At 44.9% G+C, this 24,719-nt stretch overlaps 1 protein-coding gene across 35 annotated transcripts in view; it reads right to left on the bottom strand.

The window, feature by feature from the left end:
• MECOM (MDS1 and EVI1 complex locus) overlaps positions 1 to 24,719 on the bottom strand; it is a 313,281-nt gene that overhangs the window by 20,373 nt on the left and 268,189 nt on the right. For 7 of the 35 annotated variants that reach the window (XM_085513312.1, XM_032446644.2, XM_015871997.3 and 4 more), the window contains exons 3-9: positions 22,768 to 22,902; positions 14,215 to 14,317; positions 12,713 to 12,929; positions 9,942 to 10,089; positions 8,856 to 9,012; positions 2,180 to 3,536; positions 466 to 553 (exon numbers count right to left, since the gene is read on the bottom strand). In XM_085513312.1, coding sequence (XP_085369438.1) covers positions 466 to 553; positions 2,180 to 3,536; positions 8,856 to 9,012; positions 9,942 to 10,089; positions 12,713 to 12,929; positions 14,215 to 14,317; positions 22,768 to 22,902 — 2,205 coding nt within the window. Of the gene's footprint in view, positions 1 to 465; positions 554 to 2,179; positions 3,537 to 8,855; positions 9,013 to 9,941; positions 10,090 to 12,712; positions 12,930 to 14,214; positions 14,318 to 22,767; positions 22,903 to 24,242 lie in introns of all 35 variants that reach the window. The other 28 variants (XM_015871992.3, XM_085513311.1, XM_085513317.1 and 25 more) reach the window with 10 other exon arrangements.

Below are 24,719 nucleotides of genomic sequence, written 5' to 3'. Positions count from 1 at the left end.
AAGGAGAAGGGATTCTACAAGATCACTACAAGTGACTACTGCCTAAAAGAGATGGAACGTTTGTATTAGGAGGCCTGAATGCATTGGGTAGAAAGTGTTATCTCCTTTCTTGGAGAGCTCTGCTTGCCCAGTCTTGAATCTACATCAATTCCCCTTCACCACAACGGCCCTGATGAAGGCAAGTCAGCTACAAGTCTTGGTGGTTATGTTCTGGTTTTGGAAGAACACAGTTCTCAAACATGCATGTCGTTTGAATCTGGCTTCCTCTCTAATCAAAACATGTTGTTTCATCTGCAAAACATCAAGAAGCTCAGAACAATGCTTACGCTTTTCCACCACAATGGTGAAGCAAAAACTTTGTGCTTTAGGAAATCCAAAAATGACTAAGGCTGCATTCATTTATCTGCACCTGCTTTGAAGCATCAACAGGCTTGTTTACAACACTGAAATTCCCAAAATACTTACTTGTGGATGAAACAAGAATCCCAGGGAAGGTCTCAAGTATTTCTCTTTTAAAGCTTCGAGTGGGTCAGTTAACTTTCTTTTCTCTACTCTGTAAATGTTAAAATTAAATTTGCTTATGATGAATCAGTCTCAGACATTAATAATTATACAGCTAATCATGCTTTAAATGTTCAGTTACATATCAGGCAATTTGTTTCTCAGAGGTACTGGCCAAAGAGAAGAGTACGTCAGCTCCCAGTTCCTGCACACAGCCCATTGCTACATTGGGGGCTGTGAATCGCCATTAAAGGCAATGGTGCCATTTACAGAGGAAGTAATTCCACTTCAAAATACCAGTAATGATGATAGTAAGAACCAATGACTAACTACTATGGACTTTCATGAAGAAATAAGGCAACCAAGCATGTTCTTCAGTTGGGAGAGTAGAACTGAAGGCAACAGGAGCTCTGAGCTGAGGTGCCACCTATGCAAGACCTTGCTGTGACCATCTGCTGTCCTAACGCAGATGTAACCCAAAGCAAAGGAAGGTTCAGTAACAACCTAGTGCTACCTTGCATCAATTTCTATGGATCTTGTTATTTTGTAGCACAGGACCTTGAAACACAAATCATTTCCACTGCTTCAGGCATTTAAAGACACAAGGAAAAACTATGGTCCAGTACAGGTATCAAACTGGCATAAGTAAAATCACCTCAATAAACAGCATCAAATCACATTGCTTCAACATGAATACCTGTTGTCCTCTGTAAGAGCACTCTACGAAAACTCTGCTCACAGAATTTCTTTTTTAGATAAGGTAATAATAAATTAAAGTCATTTTCACAGCTACGTTTTTGTTTTGGTTTGGTTTTTTTTAAACAATAGGTTGTAAAATCAGTCATTTAGGTAATAAAAAAACTTTTTTTTTGCTAATATTTCCTTGGACTAATTTAGATGCATGACTTCAGCTGATTGCAGATATGCAAGCAAAAAGGCAAAGGGCAACCAGGGGCTGACGCACTTGGGATGTAAGTGAAATCCAGCTCCCAGTGGCTTTGGTGTCAGCACTACTGGAAGACACCGAGGGGTCAGGATTTTACAACTCGTTTTTAAAACCTCACTTGACAAACAGTGTCTGCTCCTGTGCCCATCAAAGCCAACACAAAGGGTCCCATTGATTTAATAAGGTAGATCAGATTAACCAACCCACCGGTTAGGCTTTGTACACACAAGGCCATTGTGCCTCCAATTATACTAATGCAAGGCCTAGATAAATCCACCCATTACTCAAATCAGTGTTAAAAAGGGCAGAAATCACTCTCCATTTCCACAGTTTTATATATCCTAGGATAAATCTGCTTGTTTGAGATATTGTTATTTAATTCTGGAGGAATAAAGAGGTGGTGTGCAATTGGTGACTTCTGAGATGCCCTCTAATCCCCACGGAAAGGAGATGCAAAGAGCAGGAAAGTCATTTGGCAAAAAGTAATTTGTGGCCAACTGGTATCATCAAATAAACAGTAAATATACACATATACACTACCAATGCATTTATGGCTAAGAGGCTACACCCCTGCACACCATGCTACACAGGTTTAACTGGTAACTCACTGAAAGCAAGGCAGTAATGAAGACTTGCTAATTATGGTATTACCGAAGCCAGGGCTTGCAGGTCAGCCTGGTAGACTTCACTGCTGTGCCAAAGGGTGCCGAGGTGCAGCACGCGGTCGATTACCTGTAAATGGGATCCATAAAGAAGGGAGTCGGTCGGGCGTGCTGCAAAGAGGCCTCCGACGTTTTCCTCTGCTCGAGATCACCTCCTTTCTTCTCACCAAAGACGTGGTTTTTCCGGGGCTCTGCCTGTTTTGTGCTGCTGGCTCGACTTCTACTGCCCATGCTCAGATCTAGAGGCTGGTCCTGGCTTGCCGCAGGAGGAGCTGCTGGCTTTGAGGGTATGGGAGTAACGGGCTTCTCCTCCTTACGCTTAGTGGTGAGGTCAAAGGGAGACTCAGAGCTTCCCTTTGGGATCTTCTTGAGTTCACTGGGTGATTGGGGTTCCACTTTCAAGGGTAACGGTCTCAAGTCTCTATCAGGAAATGGATACATTGATTGAGAGAATGCTGGAAAAAATGGGAGGGGAAACATGGAAGGGTAAGGTAAGGCTCCAACTTTTTTGTCTTGCAGCCCCACAAGTCCTGTTGAACCAAAGTATTTTTCAGCAATAGAAGCAATAGCCTTTATAGAATCATTCACCGCTCCTGACACCGCAGTCTGCTCCTCTAAAGATGGTGAGAAAATGGAATGATTGCTGTGTTCTTTCTTATTATTTATTGAAGCCAAACTCTGCAGAGAGCTTACTTTGTCTTTGAACATTTTACCATTTTCTTTATATTTCTCTTTCTCACTTTCAATGTCACTTTCCAGATCAGAGCCAGAGGTGGTTTCCAGGTCACTGCCACTGGGGGTACTGACATCGTCAAGGTCACTACTCTCTGACTGGTCACTGAGTTTCTCATGCGGCCTCTCTTCAGAGGACCTCTCTGGTTGAAGCTCCACTGGCTTATTTTCCCCTACAGATGGTTGCTTATTTAGTGCCTTCAAAATATCCTGGGTGGCTGGCAGTATCTGAGGGTTGCTCATGAGGGGACTTTGACTTTTGTTTGTCTGATCTGCGCTTGGTAGTCCTTTAACAGGAGAGCTAGTAGGTAGCAAAGGTGGCCTGTGGTACAAGCCTGAAGGAAACAGACCGGGGAAGCTAAAAGAAAATCCAGGAGCTGTTGGAAAGGTAAGACCAGCAGGATGCCTATTGGCTCCAAAATAGTCAGCAAGGCCCGGATTTGCATGATTCATATTAACCATGGACGTTTTATCCATAGCTGGGGTTCCAGGAAGTGAAATGCCTTGACCAAAAAATCCTCCTGCTGCAAAATGGTTCTTGCCCTCACAAAATCTCCTGTGTTTATTTAAGGAAGACGTAGTGCTGAACATTTGTCCACAGTCTTTGCACTTGATTTGGGTTCTGCAATCAGCATGCATGCGCTTATGACGACAAAGGTTTGAAAACTGAGTATAGGATTTATGGCAGACCTCACCTGTATGTAAACAACAACAACAACAAATCTCAGGCTTTATGATAATTGCCCCCACCCTCAAAATTTTGCAAATAAAACCATATTTTTTTTTTTTACCCTCCAAGTGTCTATCAGGAAGCCATAAGAAGTCTGGGTGCACAAAAGATATTGTACTATTCCAAAGCAAGGCATCCAAGCAGACAAACGTCAAAAGATAGCACCAAAGAACCCATCCAACAAACCAGAAAAGGTCTGAAGTGACTAAAAGATAACATTTTTGTTCCTCATTTGCTCTTTGCATTGCAGTTTTGCACACCTGATACCATTATTTGGCACTGCATGAGCACCCAGAGCCCTGCCAAGAGTTGTGGCTCAGTGCTATGACACTGTGCAGAGTCACGGTGCTCCTGAGTGAGCACTTATGCCTCCCAATGATATCCATCAGTGTCATTATGCACACGTGTGAAGTTAGTCATAAACATTTGCTGGACCAGGCATGTGACAGAGGGATCTGCCTGTCAGAGCCTTCGACCTGCGAGACCCATGGATATGACATAAGTGAAGGAGAAGACAATCAGATATTTCCAAGTGCATACTATTAACAACAAACATTATTTTCCATTTACAATTAATGACGTTAATCTCATGAAAGTCTAGAGTAATCATAGTCTGGTACTCTCACATGCCCAAAGCATCTCTATACAAGCAATGCATATGGTACCTTAGAAGCCATAACTATGAATTGCACATATTAACAACTTTACTCATCTTAATTTTGCATATTTGTCTCTCGCACATGAAAAAAATATACTCTATTTCAACATTTTCCTTTAAAATGGCAGCTGTATTTATTTGCATGTTCAATACTTGGAACAGCTCAATGGATTTCCTTTCAAACTCCTCTGGGATGAGAGCAACTTCAGCCTCAAAGCACGTGGAGAAAGCCCAAATGCATGGAGGGGTGGCCTGAGCTAAACCATAACACTCATTGTGCCACAGCACGGCTTCCAGACAGCAGTTTTGGTAGCAAGAGGCTGAAAGTGTCTCCATCACCAGTGCAAGGTGAGACACACACTACTACAGAGAGTGAACAATGTAGCTGAACCAAATGGGATTCTTTTAGTTCTCTAGCACAGCTTCTTTTCCTTCTTGCATTTAACTTAGGTTACCATTTTTTTTTTTTTGCTGTCCTCTTTTCCCACCCTTTGGACCAGCAGGAACTGCAGGCAGGTCCCCAGGCTGTGCTCTTTCAATACGTTAACATTTGTCAGCACCTCTGGACTAATTTGCTTCTACTGGTATCAGCTCTAGCTTTGTTTAAAAACAAGGCAACAACAGTAACGGTAAGCAGTGATTATCCCTCTGTAATAAATTCCCCTCCCCTCACCCCCCTTTTTTTTCCAGCCAGGAAAAAGCAAGTGGTTACTGTATTTTTATTTAATTTGCGTTATATCATAAGCTCTCATCTTTCACACATCAAAGCCACACAACAATACACATTGTGTATTCTGAGGCCTTTTTAACAATCATTTTCAAGATTTGAGACAGACTGACATAATTTACAATGGCTCTATTTTAAGCCTGCAGAGGAAACTGAATTGAATGTATCCCATCCTGCACTGTTGGTTCCCATGAACTGCAATCACGTCCTCTGACTTCCACTCACACCGGGGCCTGCACTAACCTTCCTGCTCGTCCAAATCTCTGCCCTTGAGAAACTTGACCACTTGTTGTCATGTCTTAACTGTTTACCTCTTCAGCAGGCTGCTCCATATCTCGGCAACAATGCTCCTATTGTTTGAGGGCCTGATTCTGCCCATGCTGCACCCACCCCTTTTCCCTATTCACATCTCGTTGACAATTCATGGGGTAAAGAACGCAGAATTGGGCCCTAAGACAGGAAATTTGTAATGCAGTAATTCAGGAAGAATGTTTGTTGCCGTGTATCAGTCAGTGTTCCTGCTGGAAATCTTCATTCACAAGGAAAGAAACAGAAGGAAAACAAAACAACAACAACAAAAAAGAAGAGAGGAGAGAGGAGAAAGGAGAGAGGAAAGAGGAGAGAGGAGAGAGGAGAGAGGAGAGAGGAGAGAGGAGAGAGGAGAGAGGAGAGAGGAGAGAGGAGAGAGGAGAGAGGAGAGAGGAGAGAGGAGAGAGGAGAGAGGAGAGAGGAGAGAGGAGAGAGGAGAGAGGAGAGAGGAGAGAGGAGAGAGGAGAGAGGAGAGAGGAGAGAGGAGAGAGGAGAGAGGAGAGAGGAGAGAGGAGAGAGGAGAGAGGAGAGAGGAGAGAGGAGAGAGGAGAGAGGAGAGAGGAGAGAGGAGAGAGGAGAGAGGAGAGAGGAGAGAGGAGAGAGGAGAGAGGAGAGAGGAGAGAGGAGAGAGGAGAGAGGAGAGAGGAGAGAGGAGAGAGGAGAGAGGAGAGAGGAGAGAGCAGATATCTAGTCTTCCTAAAGTTGAGAATGTTCTCCTTTAAGGAACATCAATATATTATCAACTTCCGATTCTCCATTAAAACTTATTATCCTCTATTAAATGTCAAAGGTACCAGGAAATATTCTACTTCTGCAGAAATGCAAAATTACATACTAAGAACTGAGGGAGATCCTTACAGACTGTTAAAGGGGGGTTGACTAATATGTTTTATCTTAGCTTTGAAGCTAAATTAAATTGATAATGGCAATAAAATTAAAATACGGAAATCTTCATCATTATCATCTCGATCAAACAATTAATGGTTGTATTGAGGAGTTCACCTCTTTGAGCCCACCAATTAATTTAAAACTATTTAAAGGGAGATCTCTTCCATTTAGAAGTCTATTAAGAAGTGGGCTTTCAAAGCTGACCAAGAAGTTTTGGAGCCAGGCCCAAAGTCCTTTCCCTCTAGAGGTGCCTTACTCTTGGGGACGACCTTGGGAAAGCTAGGTAGGATGCAACAGAAACTGAGAGTGTGAGTCAACTGTGCTGCCTTGACTTCTACTGCCCAGGCAAGTCCTGTTACAAGATCTACCTCTTTTTCACCACATGACTTTTATTTCCAAGTAAAGCTTTGCTCAAAATTTAGTAGATGGGGGACGGTTATCAACTTTAATTGCTTCCACATATCAAAGCAACAGAAGCTGGGTTTGATTTCTCCTGTTACACCTTATTACATCCTTTATATCTTAGCGCCGTACTTTTAAGCAACTAACTTGTAAGGGAAGCTTCCCTCCTTGCAGCTGTTATTGCTGCACAGTCCCAGGTTTAACACAAACTCCCAGTCTGTCTCTCACATTAAAAAAAATCATCTCATGCTAAAGCTCACTCTGCACTGCAATTGTCTCTGGCCCCCAAATTAGCTAGCAGTTATGTTTGCATATTTTCTGCTTATTAAAAAAAAATTACTGTAAGTACTATTTTGAGTGTGTTCGACCTATTATGGCATGTGGTTTCTATTTGGAGAGGCTGGACATTCTGCAAAAGCAGTGAGTAATTACCTTGGTGTTGGTGAGTTTTCACTCAAGCTTAGGCGGTGCACTGTAATAAGAGACAGTTGCCATAAACAGACTGGTAGAGTAAATCATGGTGTGTGGCCTCTTGGTTGGAAAACAGATATCTCCTTGAGGTGACCCTACCTCCCTCCCATGGTTCAGCAAAGCCTACTGAACATGTGGTCTCCAAACCCTTTTGTTCTGTAATTACATGGCTATTATTCAGAGATTGCTCAGTGGGTTTTCATCTCTCATTCTGTGCATTTCACAAATACTGGTTGCTGGTTTGATTTATCAGAGTAAATGGTAACATTAAAAAAAACCAATTAGGGATTATTTCATTTAAGATAGGCGCCAATTTTACACTTCTTTGTAGGGTATGGACAACAAGAGGACTAGCTGAAGATTTCATCCACGGGCCAGAGGTTAATGTTGTCTAGTAGTTATAAAGTGTATTTATTAGTAATTACAAAGTGTATTTATAAGTAGTTATAAAATGTAATTATTTAACTTGTAGTCCTAGATTTAAGATTTTTTAGTGATGTTTCTTTTTAGACTTAGTTTGTTACACATTTTCTTACTGAAGAAGCCCAAACAAAAGGATTATCTAACTCAATGGCAGATATACAGACTTTCTGCAAATGACTCTTTCAAGCCATGCACTGAGGTTTTGAAAGACTCAAAGCACATGTCAAATGAGCACTACTGAGCTCCTAAGCAGGTGTTTCACTGAGGAGCTAAAAGCACCAGCTGTAGGTGCCCACTCCATTGAGTGGGACCATGCAGTGTGGGGTACAACTCCAGCTTTGCTGTCCTCTGCTGCTACAACTCACCTGGGTGAGGTGCCACCTCTGTCAGACTTAGAGTGCATTATGAGTACAGAAAATACAGTCAGCTGGAAAAAAGTATCGAGATGACATTTTGGTAAATTCTTGTTGAGAATAGCAAAAGCTGAAGTTTAGAAAACAAAGAGAGGAGGTCATAAAGAGCTTTCCAAGCCATAACGGCTGCCTGAGAAGACCATGGTGGAGATTAGCACTTGCCAGATCAATATTCTTAAAATATTTCCTGCATCTGCTTCCCTGGTGAAAGGAAGAGAAAGCAACTTGCAACACTACTGTGCACCCAGATTCCTCCATCTCACAGCAGAATCTGTCCAAGTAGCAAACACAACGCCTGGGAGGAGGACTCTGAGGACCTGATTTATAGCCCAGTGTAGTCATGCCCACATGGGAGGCAAGTTTTATTGCTGGAGCAGCTGTTGGCAAAGCTCTTATAGCTAAACCCAATACTTAACTTCAGGGCATGCAAAAGAGCTTCTAGGAGCAAGGCAAGCTCTTCTGGCTGAAATAGACTGGCTTTAAGGTTTTCTTTCCAATTCCCACCAAAGCCATGCTACCTGCTGTTGAGACTCAGTGGCCCAAAATTAATTTCTAAAGCAAAGCAGCCTTTCCGGTCCTGCTGGCTATGCCTAATGACCAACAAATTTTGGTCCAGCACCGCCTGCAGCATGGGGGCTGGTGCTGCTGCAAAGGAGCAAGAAAGAGAGCAGCCAGCTCAGCATGGTGCAAAGCTCAGCTCCTTCTTGCCAAAACTCCCTCCCTGCTTGCTCTTTGCATCTATGCATGGAAAAATATCCCAGGGACAAAAGGTACATTTATACAGCATGCAGTGTCTGCCTGGAAAGGAAAATCATATGAAAATAATGCTTTGCATCAGACTGTGAATTACTCAGTTCTCATTTAGTAACTCACAGCCCCCATGAAACCAGTGGGAAACACCAAGGAAGCACAACACAACCTCCTGCTTGCAGGTTACACATTTTTTTGACAAAAGAAAAACACTTAACCGAAGACGCTTAGTGGAAGACTTACATATAAAGGGTTTGACACTGCTGTGGATGTGTTTATGTTGTTTGAGGCCTGAAGATGTGGCAAACGTTTTGCCACACTCTGGACAAGCGTGAGCACGAGCCCCAACATGCTGGGAACGAATGTGCCTCTGGAGGTTGCTGGGGTCCGTGAAAACCTGCTAGGAAATGAGTACTGATTAACCAAGAAATTTAACTGCGGAAGAAGCCACTTAGCACAAAACCCAAAGCTACTGGGAGCTTTATAAGACTAAAACCATTGGCTGCTTGCTGTGCTGCAGCCTGGCCAAAGGGCATCAATGGGAGTTGTGCCTGCAGGATGGGGCCTCATTTTCCCAGGGTCAGCCAGATATTTGGTAGAGTGGTTACAGAATCACAAGTTTGGAAAGGACCTACAAATTCATCTAGTCCAACCATCCTCCCATTACCTTTGCTACCACCAGCCACTAAATTGTATCTCATAAATTAACCCCTTTGCAACCACCACAACAGATGCACTTGCCCCTGTGACCAAAAGTCAAGCTTTTCAGGCCAATGATTTCCTGCTTGGCATCCTCACAGAAAGTCAAAACATGGCTACCTGAATCATGATTGCAACAGAAATACTTGGCTGAGTGCATGGTAACAAGAAATTCCACTCACAGCCCCAGCATCTAGGCCTTGGCTGTATCTTATGAGTATCAGGTTAACATAAAATCCCCATTATTGCAGAAAATCCACTTAAAAACAAGAAAGCCCTTATGCAAAAGGCCCAGGCTTTGAGAGTCTTGTGAAAACAAATGTAGACCACCACATCTTCTACCAATAACCTGGGTAGTGAGCCCAGTGCTGGGAGGTAATGCAGATGCTCTGGAGATGAGATGGTTGCACTCACTTAGCACAGCCAGAACCTAGCATTTTATTTTTCTTACTTTGCTTTGTATTGCAGCACTATCTTTCTAAACCAAAAGGGGTAGAAAGCTAACATATACAAAGCAAAGGTTTAAATCCTCAAGAAACAGGCACTGCAGGATCCCTATGCCCTCACACAGCCCACCCCCATCTGGCCCCATGCACAGTGCCACAAAAACAGCCTACAAATTCACTGTACCTTGGCACAGTTCTCACACTCGTAGTGCTTGCCACTGTCATGCGACATTTGGTGACGTATCAAGTTGGACTTCCAGTTGAAAGCTTTGGGGCACTGGTCACACTTGTACTCCCGCTCCTCGCTGTGGGACAGCATGTGCTTCTCCAGGCTGCAGAAACAGGAATGAGCGACACATCAGTGCAAGGAGACAGCAGAGCACGTCACATCCAAACAACAACAAAAAGAGGAAAAAAGAACAAGCCCCAAGGGCCCAATCCTGACAGACCCAGGTCCTTTGAGCCCCAGGCATACCACACTAGGAGGCAGAGCATCCCCTCCGTCCCACAGTAACACTGTCTGATGTTTCACCAGGTCACTTGCAAATGCTTCAGAAGATTATGCTTCCATCACTCCCAAAGGAGATTATTTCATACACCTCTCAATATTTCACTCCAGTAATTCCTCCCTGCAGTCTGAATCATTTCTGCCTTATTGCTTTCACTCTAAACACACCTAGGAACCTACTATCTGATGCAGCCTCACTCCTCTGATGGGAGTCTATTTTTCTTGCAGCAGGAATAGATCAGAAATAACTCCACCAGTGGAACACAGAAGGAGCTTAAGAGAACAGAGCAAAGCTTCTGAACACAGAACACTTAATGCAAAGTTATGTTTGATGATTATTAAGCGTGTTCAATTCTAGTTGTTTATTCATTCATTTCTTAGCAGTTGGTTCAGACTATTAGCAGCATACTCAATCCTCACCTAATTGCTGTTGTTCATCTTTGAATTCATTTTCACCTCTGAGTTTTCTGAATTCCTCTTTTAGAATTCATCTGCTGCAAACATATGTTTAAATACGTTGGTCATATATCAAGCCACAGCTCACTCAACTGCTTGCAGAGATAAGTATATAACATAAAAGGGGATTCATAGAAAAGCCATTGGAAAAGGGTTTCTAGCCAGCGCAGATTAGGTGCTCCCCTGTTGATGTTCCCACTGATCTCTGCTGAATCTGTAGACAAAACCTGAGGGGCTTACAGTTTGTCCTCTGTCGTATAGTCCAAATGGCAACTTATATCCTCGGCTACAAGTAACAGAAATTCTTTCATCCTGCTGATGCTCTTGAGTTCTACCCCTCTTAGGCTTTCTTCTTCAGGGAAAAATATTTCTTGCCTCGCCTCTGAGCACTTAGATAACAGCTGTATCTCCATCACACCCTGGTAAAGAAACCTGCCACAAGACCTAGAGAGGTCCCAGGCATCTGATGTGGCTGCACCACCCACAGACCTCAATCTTCACACTCAGCTCTTTCTCAATTTAATTACACACACCCTCAAGCACGGCTCATTCGAGCCTTTTGTTTTATATAATCCCTATATAACATGCTTCTGTACTTTTTTTTTTTTTTTTTTTTTTTTTTGCTGTGAACCATCTTTGTGGTGTATTAGCTTCTCAATAATTCAAGAGTTTGGAGAATGACTGCATTCTTTCTCATTTTTCACTCTTTCTCACAGTACTGCCCGTCTATTTATGATGACTCGTTCTTTGTTTTCTGCCCTTTCTCTTCAATATTTAATATTTTAAGCTAAATTTACATTTGCTCAATGATTCCCATATGTTTGATATTGTCCTCTGGTTCACAGGCAGAAAAGAACTTCAACACCAAATAACTTACAGTGTGGAAAGATGTCACAGTCCCAACCTATGCTGCACACAACACTTCATCCACCAACCCAAATCAATCACTCAGACTGAAAATTAGACATGTACAGCTGAATACAGCTCAACAGCAGCCAGTGAAGACAACACTGTACCTGTACAAATGTGAGGCCAACCTACAAGAGCAGTGTTTGGTACACTGTGCTTTCGTTTTGTCGTCATTCACACTGTGAAACTGGAATGAGCAGGTTGCATGACACTGCATCCTCACAGCTGAGATCTCATCCAGGATCTACCTTTAAGATATCTCAGCACAACTGCTGTATGTTGGCTGAGGTCAACCTTCCTGCATCCTCAAACTGAATGTGCCAAAACATGAATTTGTGAGCAATGTACTACAGAAGCTCCTGAGCATTCCCAGTACCTCTCAGCAATTGGCAAAATTTGCTACACTATGATACATTATAAGCAGCCACAAAAGAACTACAGTGATGGGAATCATCTGCAGCATATAAAGCTGGACTTTTGCTCATATTCCTACCTATACATGTTTTGGGGATGGAGGCATATAGGTCTGTCTGTTTAAACAGACAGGTATATATAAGAAAAAGATGAATCCCAGAGTTTCAAAACAGAAGAGTTGTTTATATATGTGAATATACATAAATATATATGATAACATACATTAATATCTAGAACACAGTCTAACCAACCTGCCTCTGCCTTGCATGGCTTGTTTGCAAAGATAAAATTGGTATCACCAAATGAGCACCACTCAGAGGTGTTCTCATTTATTTCTACCTAAAAATAAGGAGACCCGACCTCAATTCATTTGAACTATAATCATTCCTCTGACTTCACTGCCACCAGCCCTACTCATGCCAACTAAACATGCCATTATCAAAGCATTCAGTTCTTAATTTAAGACATCTATTATGGACTTAATTTGTAATCTATCAGGACTCTATTGATTCCCATGCTCTAAAATCAATGAGCAGTGAAACTTTTTTACCTTTACCATTGGTTTGTACACAAGATATCCAGTTCTGTCCTGCCTGACGCCCTATGATTTGACTGAAGCCATTAGAGAATTTGCCATACTCAGTCACATTCTAAGCGCTTAATCCTACCTTTGTAAGTCTGGGAAGACCTGATCACACTCTTTACACTCCTGGATTTCGTGCACATCCCGAAGGTCATTCTCATTCTCAAGCTTTTTCTGGAAATCCTCCTCTACCATGGAGAATGCAGAGTGTGGTGTGCTGCAGGGGAACTTCTGGTGGTCCACCAGCTCAGCCTTGGACTCAAAGAGCTGGTCGCAGTCCTCGCAGCGATACTGGCGCTCCTCTGCAAAACAAAAGGGTTGGCATAAGGAGATTAACATCACTTTGGGGTCATCTTTAGTTACTCTCAGCAGTTCCACAACTGTGTGGTTCAATAAAGTTATTCAGTGAAAAATATTAAAAATAATGACAACAGATGATGCTTTATGATACTCTATAATAGTACTTCAATTCTGGAATATATGACTATGTAATGTTACCTGATAACTACCTGGTTGATACATCCAATGGAAATCCCTAACGTTGGCTTGGGACAAAAGTCAAAGTGTTTCAAATTACTTTAAAGGGGATATGCATGTTCTAAGGTGGCTATCTACAAAAGGCTGACAGTCTCTGACTTCCTGAATGAAGTAAACCTACACAAACATCAGCAACTGAAATAGCCGAAAAGGTGTTTTTACAAGTGTCTTTACTTCCATTAGAGTTTCTCTTCCAGCATACAAGGTAAGCCAGATATCCAGCAGTCACAAACCATTTCTTACTGAAAATGACTGTGGAAGACCACTAAAGGGCTACTTTGGAGTGAATATTTCATTCCATTAATTACTAGCTCTTATCAAATAATACATTAGCTAAAGAAAATCCTAAAATGAAGAGGTGAAGAAAAGCTGCTCACAGTGCTCTGTAGGATTTTCTACTGATGGTACACATGGGCAGCCACATGCCCTGTTTTGAGCACAGCTGAGGAACTGAAAATGCAGCACCTGTGTGTTGCTTGAATAATGAATGAGCATGAGGAGGAATGTTGGCTGTGTTCTCAAAAATGACAGCAACATTAAGAACCTGAGATGTTCTCTTTTTAAAAGAACAGTTTTTTGACAAACTGACCAATAAATAAAAAAAAAAAATAAGCCACAACCAACACAAACCAGCTATAACTGGGGTCCACTCATTTTAGTCTTGAAAGACCAGCACAGACTGAAGATAACAACATGGATTCCATTCCTCCTTCTGCAATACCCAAAACCAGATTAAGTTACACTTGCACTGAAGTTACACAGATTAAGTTACACATTTCTGCTCTAGAGGTTTGCGTATATGTAGGCCAAAAAACACCAAGAGGTGCAGGAATGCAATGGTGAGAAAAATCATTTTTGAAAAGCAGAGCTTAGCAGACTGGCAGGTCTGCTAAGGGCAGGTGGTAGACAAATGCAATCATAGTCCAGCTGTCCACTTCAGCTGCTCGTAATCTATTCTGGAGTTCAAAGGTGTTGCAACAGAGGAGAAATCTCCCTAGTTTTTTTTGCTTAATTTCAATGACATTTCATATTAGATAAGAAGTGACTAACCGTGAATGTCCGGAGCCATTGTTTCATGTGAATAATCTTCACTCTTCATGAACAGTAATAGCTCCTCTCCTGGCTCAATGTCTGCCACAACTCTGTAGAATATCTGCAAAAGAGAAAGCGAGGGTGAATACCATGAAAGGCAAAGAGTGAATGCTGCAGGACTGACATCAGGCACCCAATCTACCCCAGCACAGGTGCTGCAAAGTGCTGGGGATGGGCAGCCTGAGCTGTGCAGGTGGGCTCTTTCAGCCCCAGAGCTGCTTCTTTCTGCCTAACCTGTGATAATGGGGAAGTTGCTTTCAACAGCCTCTGCTGCAAAGCAAGCTGCATGATGACTGCAAACATCACCAGCAATTCACATACTTAATTATACCAAACCTACCAGCCAAGGTGCCCATAAAACATGTCCCTGAATGACCAGCACAAAGAGCATTGCTCCTCTTGGTTGCCATGAAGAAAATAACTAAATAACTTCTAAATCCTGCTGATCAACATGTGGGCATCCAACCCCACCTGCTTCTATTACTTAGGTAGCCTAGAGAGTAATGGAGGAAGGGGCTTGTACAATGCAGCATGCTTCTCTACTCTTTAGTTTCAAATGGGAACCCAAGGAACATCTCATCCAGGACAAAGATATGCACAGATGCTTGTCAGCAGCCTCAGCCACAGGTGGCAGCTGATCTCCTCTCAGGGGCTCAATGCCTGTCACTGGGAAGGAGCCCAGCAGAGGGGTAGGAGCCATGCACCCTTGGTACCACACATGCAGGGCAAGCTCATGCTATGCTGCCAGGCTCTGCCAAAAGGAAGCTCCGAAAAAATCCATCTGGCTGCTTTTTCCTCTCAGGAGAAAACACGAGAAACACTAAAAATCTCCAAGAAGCCATTCAAATAAATATTAGTAACTTCCTCAGGCCTTGTTAAACAAAACCACATGAAAGCTACATTTCCTAACCTACCAAAAGATGTATTTGCATTCTGTCTGTCTAGTGTATTTTTAAAGGTTTTACCCTCGAACTATTAACTCTCAAGACTCACTCTAGTGCCTTGAGAGAAAGGCAAAAAGTCAACAGCTGTTTTGCCACAGGCCAGATGCAGGTATCCCTCTTGCACAGAGCATTATTCCCCTCACACAGCGTATCTCCCTTGCACAGCCTATTGCACAGCATACTCCCTTTGCACAGCATATTCCCCATGCACAGCACATCACCCAGCTCTACACAGCACAGAGCAGCTACCCACGGCCTCCAGGAGGTGGCTGTACAGCCTAATGGTTATTGCTGCACAGGCAGCCCCTGCCCGTAGATATGTGCTAACTGCCTAAAACTAACTAAAGAAGACGTATTTCCTCTGATTTGTTTTCTTTTCTTTGCCTTGCCCCAGAAGCTGCTCTGGTAGATTCTAGCCCAGAGTCTACTAGAGTCACTGTGTCCCACCACCCAGTGTCCCAAGTCAAGCACAACAGACTCATACTGCAGCCTCCTGCTTACAGGGAATATCACTCCAAAAAGACAAAAGCAGGCATTCACATGCAGCTTCCCCCCTTAAAGATGTTCCTCTTCTTCCACACTGCCCTGCCCAGCTGTCAGAAGGGCTTGCTTGGGCTCTTTTTTTCCCTTGTCAGTCAGATAATCCTACACGAGCTTCATCCCGCAGCCCTCACTGACAGCAGCAGCACTGCTGGGGCACTGCAGGCTCATCCCAGTTCAGCTTCCTAAAATCCAGGAGCATGATTCTGAGGTCAGAAGTGCTGTGCTTGCAGACTCGGAGCATCCCTCTTGCATTTATCTTGTTTTCCACTAATTTACATGGACACAAAACCACATCAGAGCATTTGGAATCCTTGAGCAAAAATAATGCCAACAGTGTCCACCTCATGTTCTTTGGGGTCACACACAAGAGGACACGGTGCTCACACTCATGGTCCTGCAGCTTCTTACTGATGCCAATGTTGCAGAGAACATGTGCTTCGAGCAACACTTGTTTTTCTGAGGTCAGCAACGCATCCACACAAATTCATTAACAGAAACCAGAGTGACTTTCCCCAGTATTTTTCTTCCAGTGCTCACGCTGTCCCATCCAGTACACTCTGGCTGATCTTTTCACCTCTGGCTGCAAAGTAAGGATGCATGGACCAGCAGGAACACAAGGAAGGTCTTCTCTGTGCGGCACTGTGCTGCATTACATCTCATCCAGCTGCAAAGTCCTGGTGTGATGCAGCATCTTCCCTGCAGCCATGGGACAAATCACTTAGCAGGGTGCAAACTCCGGAGCCAGCTGTCCAGCCTGGCTGTGGTGGTACTCAAACATACCAAAATATCAGAGATGATGAAGCAACTGAGCAGAAACTGCCTGGCCAGCCTCTGTGGGGAGAGAGATGGAGGGGCACCCAGAAAAAATCCTTTGATGAGGATGAGTGATGTGTTTTATTTGGCACCTCAAAACTAAGGTCCACTAAAACAAGGTCCTAGTCTCAGATTTCCAGTTCTGGCATTCTGACATTCTTATTATTAAAAAAACAACTGTAACGATTACTAAAAATAGTAAAGCTCTGTGCATACAAAAAACCCACCTGCTCTAAGAGTTTATATATCCATTTGCCTTCCACTGAAATGAAACATACTGAACACTAGAAAAAAATGACCCTGCAGGTAAAGTATAACCTGATTTCAACACGTCCTTATTGTCTAAGGCTTTTTCACTCTTCCCACCTAAAACCTCATAGAAACTACCCTCTCTGAGAAGGCACCAGCCTGCCCTGTGAAATGCAAGGGAGAAATGTAACAGAAAGCAAAAAAAAAAAAAAAAAAAAAAAAAAGCCAAGTCCAGACGTGCTTTTCACATGCCCTGGGATCAGTGGTGTGTGACTGCAGTTTATATAGGAAGAGCAGCATCGGATCCAGGTCTGGAAGCACTTTCTGAGTTCAGGGGTCTGAGGAGGCAGCGGCCGGGAAGGCCTTTGTATGTCTGCCCTGTGTGTGTGTGCTACTGGGCGGGAGGAAAAGCTCCCAAACTGCTGCCCAGGAGGGGGAAAGAGGAGGGGAAGAATGGAACACGCGCAATTTACTTTTAAATGGATGAATAAGGCCTCATTGTTATGAATCCCAGTTTACTTTTCCTGGTCAGGCACTTGAAATTTTATTTATGCTTAATAGACTGCATTTGGCATGTGTAAAGATGACAGAGGCGTGAATTATGAACGACCTTCCACCCCTGCAGGAAGTTGTAATAATTGAAATAATAGTGAAAATTCGCTCCCTGTGAGCAGGGCCCGGGGCTGCGTGCTTTGAAGTGCCCCGCGGGGCACAGGCCGTGTCGGCAGGGCCCAGCCTTCCCCACAGCCACAGACAACGAGAGGGGAAAAAGAGGCATTTCTGTGAGCTGCCGTGCGTATGTGTCATTGGGAAGTGGGAGGATGAGTAGAGAACTGGCTCTGAAATTGATGGGGGAAAGCTGAGGAGAAAGGTCCAAATGGCGAGAAGTCAACTCTCAGTCTGTGGTGAGGAACTGCTGAGGCTGGAGGGCTGTATTGGGAAAACTCAGCCCTGTTTCAGTGTGTTCTCCTGAAATGGCACATAAAGTGCCTGTGCCTGTCAGACTGCAGGCGGTATCAGCACAGGACATCCTGCCCTGCATCCCCTCCCAGTGATGCTCATACCATCCTCCATGGCAGGTTTCTGTTGCGTGTTAGCCCAGGCTCTTAGTTAGGGACTGCCACATCCAGACAAACTCCTGCAGATGTTGGCACGATCCCACTTGCCCCTCTTATGGCTCCTTGCATCCAGGCCCACACGGTTCTGCAGAGAAGGCACCGCCCTCCAATATACCAGAGAAACTCCTGAACACCACTCAGTGAGCGGCCACCCCACTGTCTCTGCCAGCATCTAAAAACCTCCAAACCCTGCTGTGCAAGTGGGACTTGACAGCTCTCATCACCAAACGGCTTTCCTGCTTGCAGACAGCGCGCCCTTCTGCTTTTATTAATCATCAATGAAGAGCTTATCGCCTTGCAGAGAGGCGACAATTAGCGGCTGGTTTGGTGCTGAGCAGTTCTTTGCAGGTCACGTCAGGACAGGCCGAAGCTCGAGCAGGATGCTGGCAGCACTGGGCTGCAACAACACAGGCGCTGGGCAGGAGGCTCAGCACAGCATCACCTCTAATTGCCACAAATGGAAAACCACAGCTGATGAGCTCCTGGTTCCACCAGCCCCATGTAAGCACGACCTCGCTCCACTGGAAACAGGTTTTCAGTGGGAGCTGGATTAAGCTTTATTTGCTTAATAAACTAATAACTCGTAGGAGGAATAATGACAGAATAGGGCCCCGCGTGAGCTCAGTGCACACATGCCCTCCTGACCCATAACAGCCAAAACCTTAATTTCACTCTCTGACAACAAAGCCTCAAAACTATTTGTTAAATACACAACCTTTGCAGGTGGTTGTGTGTCTGGGGCTGCTGGAGGAGGTTCTGTGTTTCTCTGCCTGGGAGCTGCACGCCGTGCTGGGGGGGGGCGGGGGGGGGGCAGAGGTAGTAAAACCTGAAACATGAGGCTGTGCCTGCAGACTGCAAAAGTTTGTAAAACTTGTAAGATGTGATCGGATCTGGTGCAACCTACAGCAGTAGGTTCACTCACCTCCGATTGTATCACTGACACTGCGCACATTGTTACGGGTGTTTCTTCTACTGTTATTTCTCCCACTGCAGGGGCATATACTCAAGTATATGGGAAAAGAGCACGCTTAACAACAAACCAACAAAAACCCTCCTATTTTAGCTCACGCAGCAAACCAAAACCTCAGCGAGCTGACTGTGAGTCACGTGCAGCTTTCCATAGATAAAGCAACAGGAATCTTCCAGGAGATCTGGAAGCTCAGTGCACTTTTACAGTGTTACGTGGCCGCATCACTGTCATAGGTCTGCAAGCGATAAGCAAGACAGAAGCAACTTCAGTTCTAATGAGTTCTAATTTAAAGAGCAAGCAACATTTCCCTGCATAAACAACAACAAAAATAAATAAATAAAGGAAGAAATAAAAGAAAAAAATTACAACTTAAAAGTGACTGTGATCCCAGCTTAAAAATGTGCTTGGGACTTGTCACAGACCCTGACACACCACTGCTATAGTTACTGCATTTTCAACCACTCCTTCATTAACGTGTATATTTAAAAATAATGCTTCTGCTGGGATGACAGCACTGCCAGAAAGTCTACCAGGGCTAATCATTCTGAAATCACTAAAAAGTGGAACTAATAGATATTTAATGATAGATAACAGAAGGGACTTGTCCAAGTTAGGAGGAACTGCTATCGACTCCCGACTTGGAGCTGAAAAAACACATTCCAAGCAAATAATGGTGACAAGACTTTGCAGCTCTGCACACACTGCGGTCTCTCATTGGGGAAAAGGAAAAAATGAGAGTGTGCTGTTTGTGGAATCGTATTATTCATAATATACATGTTGAATTACATGCAATCAGGTTAGATTGGGTATGACAGGAGATAATAGGAAGACAGCAAAGAGAAATCATAGATCAGCTTTGTTTGAAATAAAAAAATATAAAAATAAAAATGCAGCTTTTAAACCCTTCCTCCACCTCCAATCAAATGAAATACGAGTTGCATCCCGCGTGCATGTTTTGACTGCATCCTACCATTATCGAGCTCTTCATCTCAGCAAAGCCCATTTCTGCAGCCCTCTGAAAGAGCCCAGGCCTTTTGTAAAGCTGATCCCAAGTGATGAAACTTAACCTCAAACATGAGTTGGGGGGCGGGCTGGTATGCCTCTGAAAAAAGTCTGCTCAAGAAAACAACAAAAAAATGTTTTTCTTTCACTCTTTTTGTGAAATGCAGAAGGTGCAGCTTAGCAGAGCGACCAGATTACACACATCGGGCTGAGCTGCACCGAAATCCTGCCTCGAGCAGTCTGGGAATCATACCTGCCTGTCACTCAGGCTTGAATTTAGTAGCATAAACTTGCGGCCAGCGCGAGGCCGAGTGCTGGCAGGATCTTGTACCTTTTCAGGTACGGCACAATGTTTGCTTGCGAATTTTACAGATGAGTTGAAGCAATTAGAGGAGAACAATTACTGCTGATCAAGTGTCTGTGCCTCGGGAGTGCAGGAGGGCTACTGTGGTGGGGATGCTCCGGGTGCTGTGCAGGGTGCCGAGGTGCTGCCCCCAGGCATGTGGGGACAGGGGGACGTGGGCTGCACCCCGTACTCAGCCCACACCCTAAACTTCTGGGGCTGCATTGCTTCTGCGATGCTCTGGCTTGAGCTGCAAGCACTGTGCATACTCTCTGCTTTACCTTGCTGTTCTCTTCTTCTTTTTTTCTGCCTAGGAGCTACAGGAGCAGACTGACACAGCGCAATGCACTGACTTGCATTTGTCACTCCTTCTACATGGCTGCGTCTGGCCATGTAACGTCTATTTCCCAGTTTGACTCTCTATTATATTTTATATTACCTCTCGTGAGCTCGTGCCAGAGGAAAGCAGAAGGAGGAGCTGTTAGAAAGGCTTTTTTTGGTTTGAGATTCGAGAGCACATTTTTAGCATTAACTTTTTAGGTCCTGGTCATAAAACGCTGGAGTATGTGTACAATTCTATGGGCGAATGTGCAGCATTTCCTGAGGGCCAAATGGGCAACAATCTCCTGCTGACAGCGTGCAGCTCATGGCGAGCTACTTGAACGACGACCCATTTTTAATTTCCAAATCTCAGCAACAATAAGCCATAAAAATATAGAATTATGAACGGCCCGGCACCGTGCAAAATAAATAACAAGTCTCCAGTGAATGAAAGAAATTATTGGCAGCCGTACAGCCACCATTACCAAATCTCAGAAATGTAAACAGTAAAAAAAGAGAAAGTTACAAGCGCCATAACTCTCATTCCAACAGCGTCCCAGCGCCGGTGCGTGGCTGCGGCTCCGAGCAGATGCTGCTGTTCCAGCCCAGCATATATTTCCCATCGCAGAGCACCACTGCCGACGCAAACGCCGTGAGTTGCTCAGACCAATTCACGTGATTCCCTCCTTGCCCTCACCTATTTCTGCCAGCTCCCATTATGAAACGTCTGAATTTGCTGTTTCAATTAGCCTGGACTGTTTCCTTTTCATATCACTGCTCCATAAATGCTCTGTGTTGAGAGAATTGACCGCTTTTCAACGTAAAGCATATTTCAAGTTGCAAAATGCATTTTTCATTTACTAATAATCTTTATGGTTTCTTTAGCTAAACCAGCTGCTATATAAAAACAAATGCTATCTCGGCCGGCCGGGTCGTTCCGTGCTACGTGTGCTCCGGGCTGAATTTTCAAAGCTGAAAATTAAAACAATCCTCTGTCACAGCTCCTGCTGAAGTTAACGGGCAGCATTTCCAGTCAGCGATGTGTTGGAGTGAAGTGCACCGCGCTGGGGGCTGATGGAGCAGGCTGCCTCCCATCCATTTCCTTCTCGTAAGGAATTTGATTGGAAAGAGTGATTTCTAATGGAAGCTTCATGCCTGGTTGTGATTCTTCTTTCAATACTGTCAGGGCAATTAAGCCAGCTGAAAGTAATCTTTAACATTCACCTGATGCGGTTAATTAAGTGGTGAAAAACGAAATGCCGATTAAAGGCATCGAGCGCTGTGTCACAGGTATCAAAGTTTGAACGGGCAACAAGAATAACCCATCAGTTGGTGCTTTGTTATTGTATGTATTTTACTTTCTTAAAGCACAGCTCTCTCAACCTGACTTCACCCACGGAAACGTTTCATAGCGGCGCACATTATCCGCAGACCAAAGCAAAGCCTCGTTGAGGGAACACCTAATAACTCATCAGAGTAATTGAAAACAAAATGCATCGCTACGTCCTTCCTCCCTGTCCCAGCCTCTCCAGCACACAGCAGAAGTAACACTTCAGCCTAACAAAGAGTGGATTTCAGCACGCCAAACAAAAAGAAACAGCAAAGCATCGCAGATCCTGGCTCAGCACAGGAGCAGCATTCGTTCCAGCAAAGTGTTCGGGAAGGCATGATAATATTTGTGCACGTGTGCATTCAAAGGCAGAGCCCCACGCATGCAGCTGTACGGGTGGGATTATCAGCTCTGCATCTTCACCTCCACTCCTGCCATTAATTGCATGCTGAGGTTTCTGCTTAACGCAACAGTTTTGGATAGCAACACAGCTGGAGTGGAGCGGGAACCCGAAAACACCTCTAATCCCAAATCAGCACGTAATGGCTCTGTATTCTTAAGAAAGAAGCCTCCATTTTTATCAGGCATGAGATTAAAAATAATAATAATAATAATAATAATAATAATAATAATAATAATAATAATAATAATAATAATAATAATAATAATGAGTATGAATTCAAGAGTGTGAAAAAATTGGAAAATTCATCACCAAAATCAAAATTACTCTATTCTGCACCTCACATCTGTGCCTTGTCTTCTGCCATAACAGCAAACAGGCCAAAAGCTGCTGTGAATTGATGATTATTATTATTTTTTTCCCCTGTGACACCTTAAAGTTCCTTACAATGTAAGTCCAAAAAGTGAATGTCACATACCTGATCACTTATTTGACATGCAACAAGGTTGTGCTGATCGTAGCATCCAGCAAACTTGATGTATTTGAGCCAGTTTCCTACATCTGGTTGGCTGGCGTCTATGCAGAACTTCACATTGCAAAACTCATCCAAGATCTAAAAGGAAGAAGACGAAGGGGTCAACCTTTGTGTTGCTGTCCGGGAGCAGCGAGCAAGGAAAAATCAGAGGGTTCAGATAAGCACATGGGTCATAATGCAGGGATGCAACAAGAAGCACGCTCATCTGTGAGAATCTATTAGGTCAAAATGCACAGATAGTTATAGAAGGACAATGGATGTACTGAGAAATGCCTTGACAAATGTCTACATGTAACCAAGACGTTGTCTAATTATCACTAAGAAACTAAGTGCTCACTTAAGAGACGTTTGAATTTCTTGGAATTTATTTCTGCTTAAAATTAAGGTTTTAATTAACCATGAGCTGCCGTGGTACAGAACAGCGATTAGGAAAAGAAGTGGCAGTGGTTTCAGTGGAGTTTTCTGCTTTGGTTCAGCACACGCGCTGCCCGCAGCTCCCACTGAGTCCTTTCGGATCTGTGACCCCGACCCAAACTTTGTGGGGGAGGCGGTGTTATTTATCTCACTTTAATACTTGTGCCTCCCAGACAGCACTTAAATCACCCCCCTTAACTGGAGCACAATTGTAGAGCTCTCCGCGCCAAACTCGAGAAAATAAACGAAAAACAACATAAACACTCGTGCTAAACATGGCAGCGTTCAAGACACGGCAATAAATGGTTCCAATTACGCAGATAATCAACAAATATAAAGAGATTGCTCGTGGACAAGTTCCAAGGATGTCCCACTCCGATCCTGGGACAAACCACCGTGCTGTCCATGGGAGCGCTGCCCGGCTCGGCCGCAGTCTCTCTGGGGCCTGTCCTCAATCCCGCACTGCGCTGCTCCCCCCGCCGCATCCCGCATCGTTTTAAACACCCGCAAACCGAAACGCAGAGGGAGACGGCGGCCGTTCGCGTTCACGTCAAGAGGCAGCGCGCTGCCGGCCGGACGGCGATCCCGGCACCGTGTGATGCTGAGCGCACGAAAGCCACGGACAGTCCCTCGCGGGGCTGCGGGGCTGCAGCCCGCATTCACTCGGGGATCCCCGCGGAAAGCTCTACTGCCCGCTGCGAGGCTACGCGGCTCCGGAGGCCGCTGTCCGGGTCACGGCCCGCAGCGGGGCCCCGCGGGCGGCGAGATCGGGCCCGGCCGTGTGTCCGTCTGTGTGTCTGTCTGTGTCTCTGTGTGTCCGTCTGTGTCTCCGCAGCCCTACGCGGGGCTGTTTGCAGCACGGCCGCTTCCCTCTTTCCCTGAGTCCTTCCCCCCCCCCCTCCTCACCCCCTCATCGCATCCATTTTTTCCAAAAAGTGAAAACCGAAGCACAGCAAACCCACACTCAAACCAATAAAAGCAGATCCCCCCCGGCCCCCCAGCACCTCGCAACCCGTGGTCAAGCCGCATCCCCGCGGAACTTCCGAGCGGCCCCGGACTCCTCTCTCTACTTATTTTATTTTAGGGGGGAGGGGGAGGCTATATTTGATTTTTCCTTCCCAAGCAAACCCCGCTGTGCCCCCCGAGGAGGGGGGGGGGGGGGGGGATGGGGCTCGGAGGGCAACGGGGCCGGGGCAGGGCGGCACGTCCCGCGGGGCCATGGGGAGCCGCGCTGCCCGCTCTTACCTTGTGTCGCCCGGAGCCTGCGGGGGCAGGGAGGGGGAGGAGGGAAAAAGATCCTTCAGGCGGCGGGGAGCAACATCGCGGCGTCAAACGCGGGCGGAGGCCGCGGCCGTCGGGGTGCGCTTCACCATGGGGCGGGGGTCGGGGGGGCCCGGGAGGTTCAGCGGCTGAGGGGCTCGGCGGGCTGCTGCCGGCTCGCCATCACCTTCCCCTTTCGGCCCCTCCTGGTCTTATCGGCT

Source organism: Coturnix japonica, chromosome 12 (genome assembly GCF_054131305.1).
Source record: "Coturnix japonica strain WE chromosome 12, WE-NBRP24, whole genome shotgun sequence".
Taxonomy (NCBI): Eukaryota; Metazoa; Chordata; class Aves; order Galliformes; family Phasianidae; genus Coturnix; species Coturnix japonica.
The sequence above is the reverse complement of the archived record's forward strand: the minus strand, read 5'-3'. Positions and strand labels throughout refer to the sequence as shown.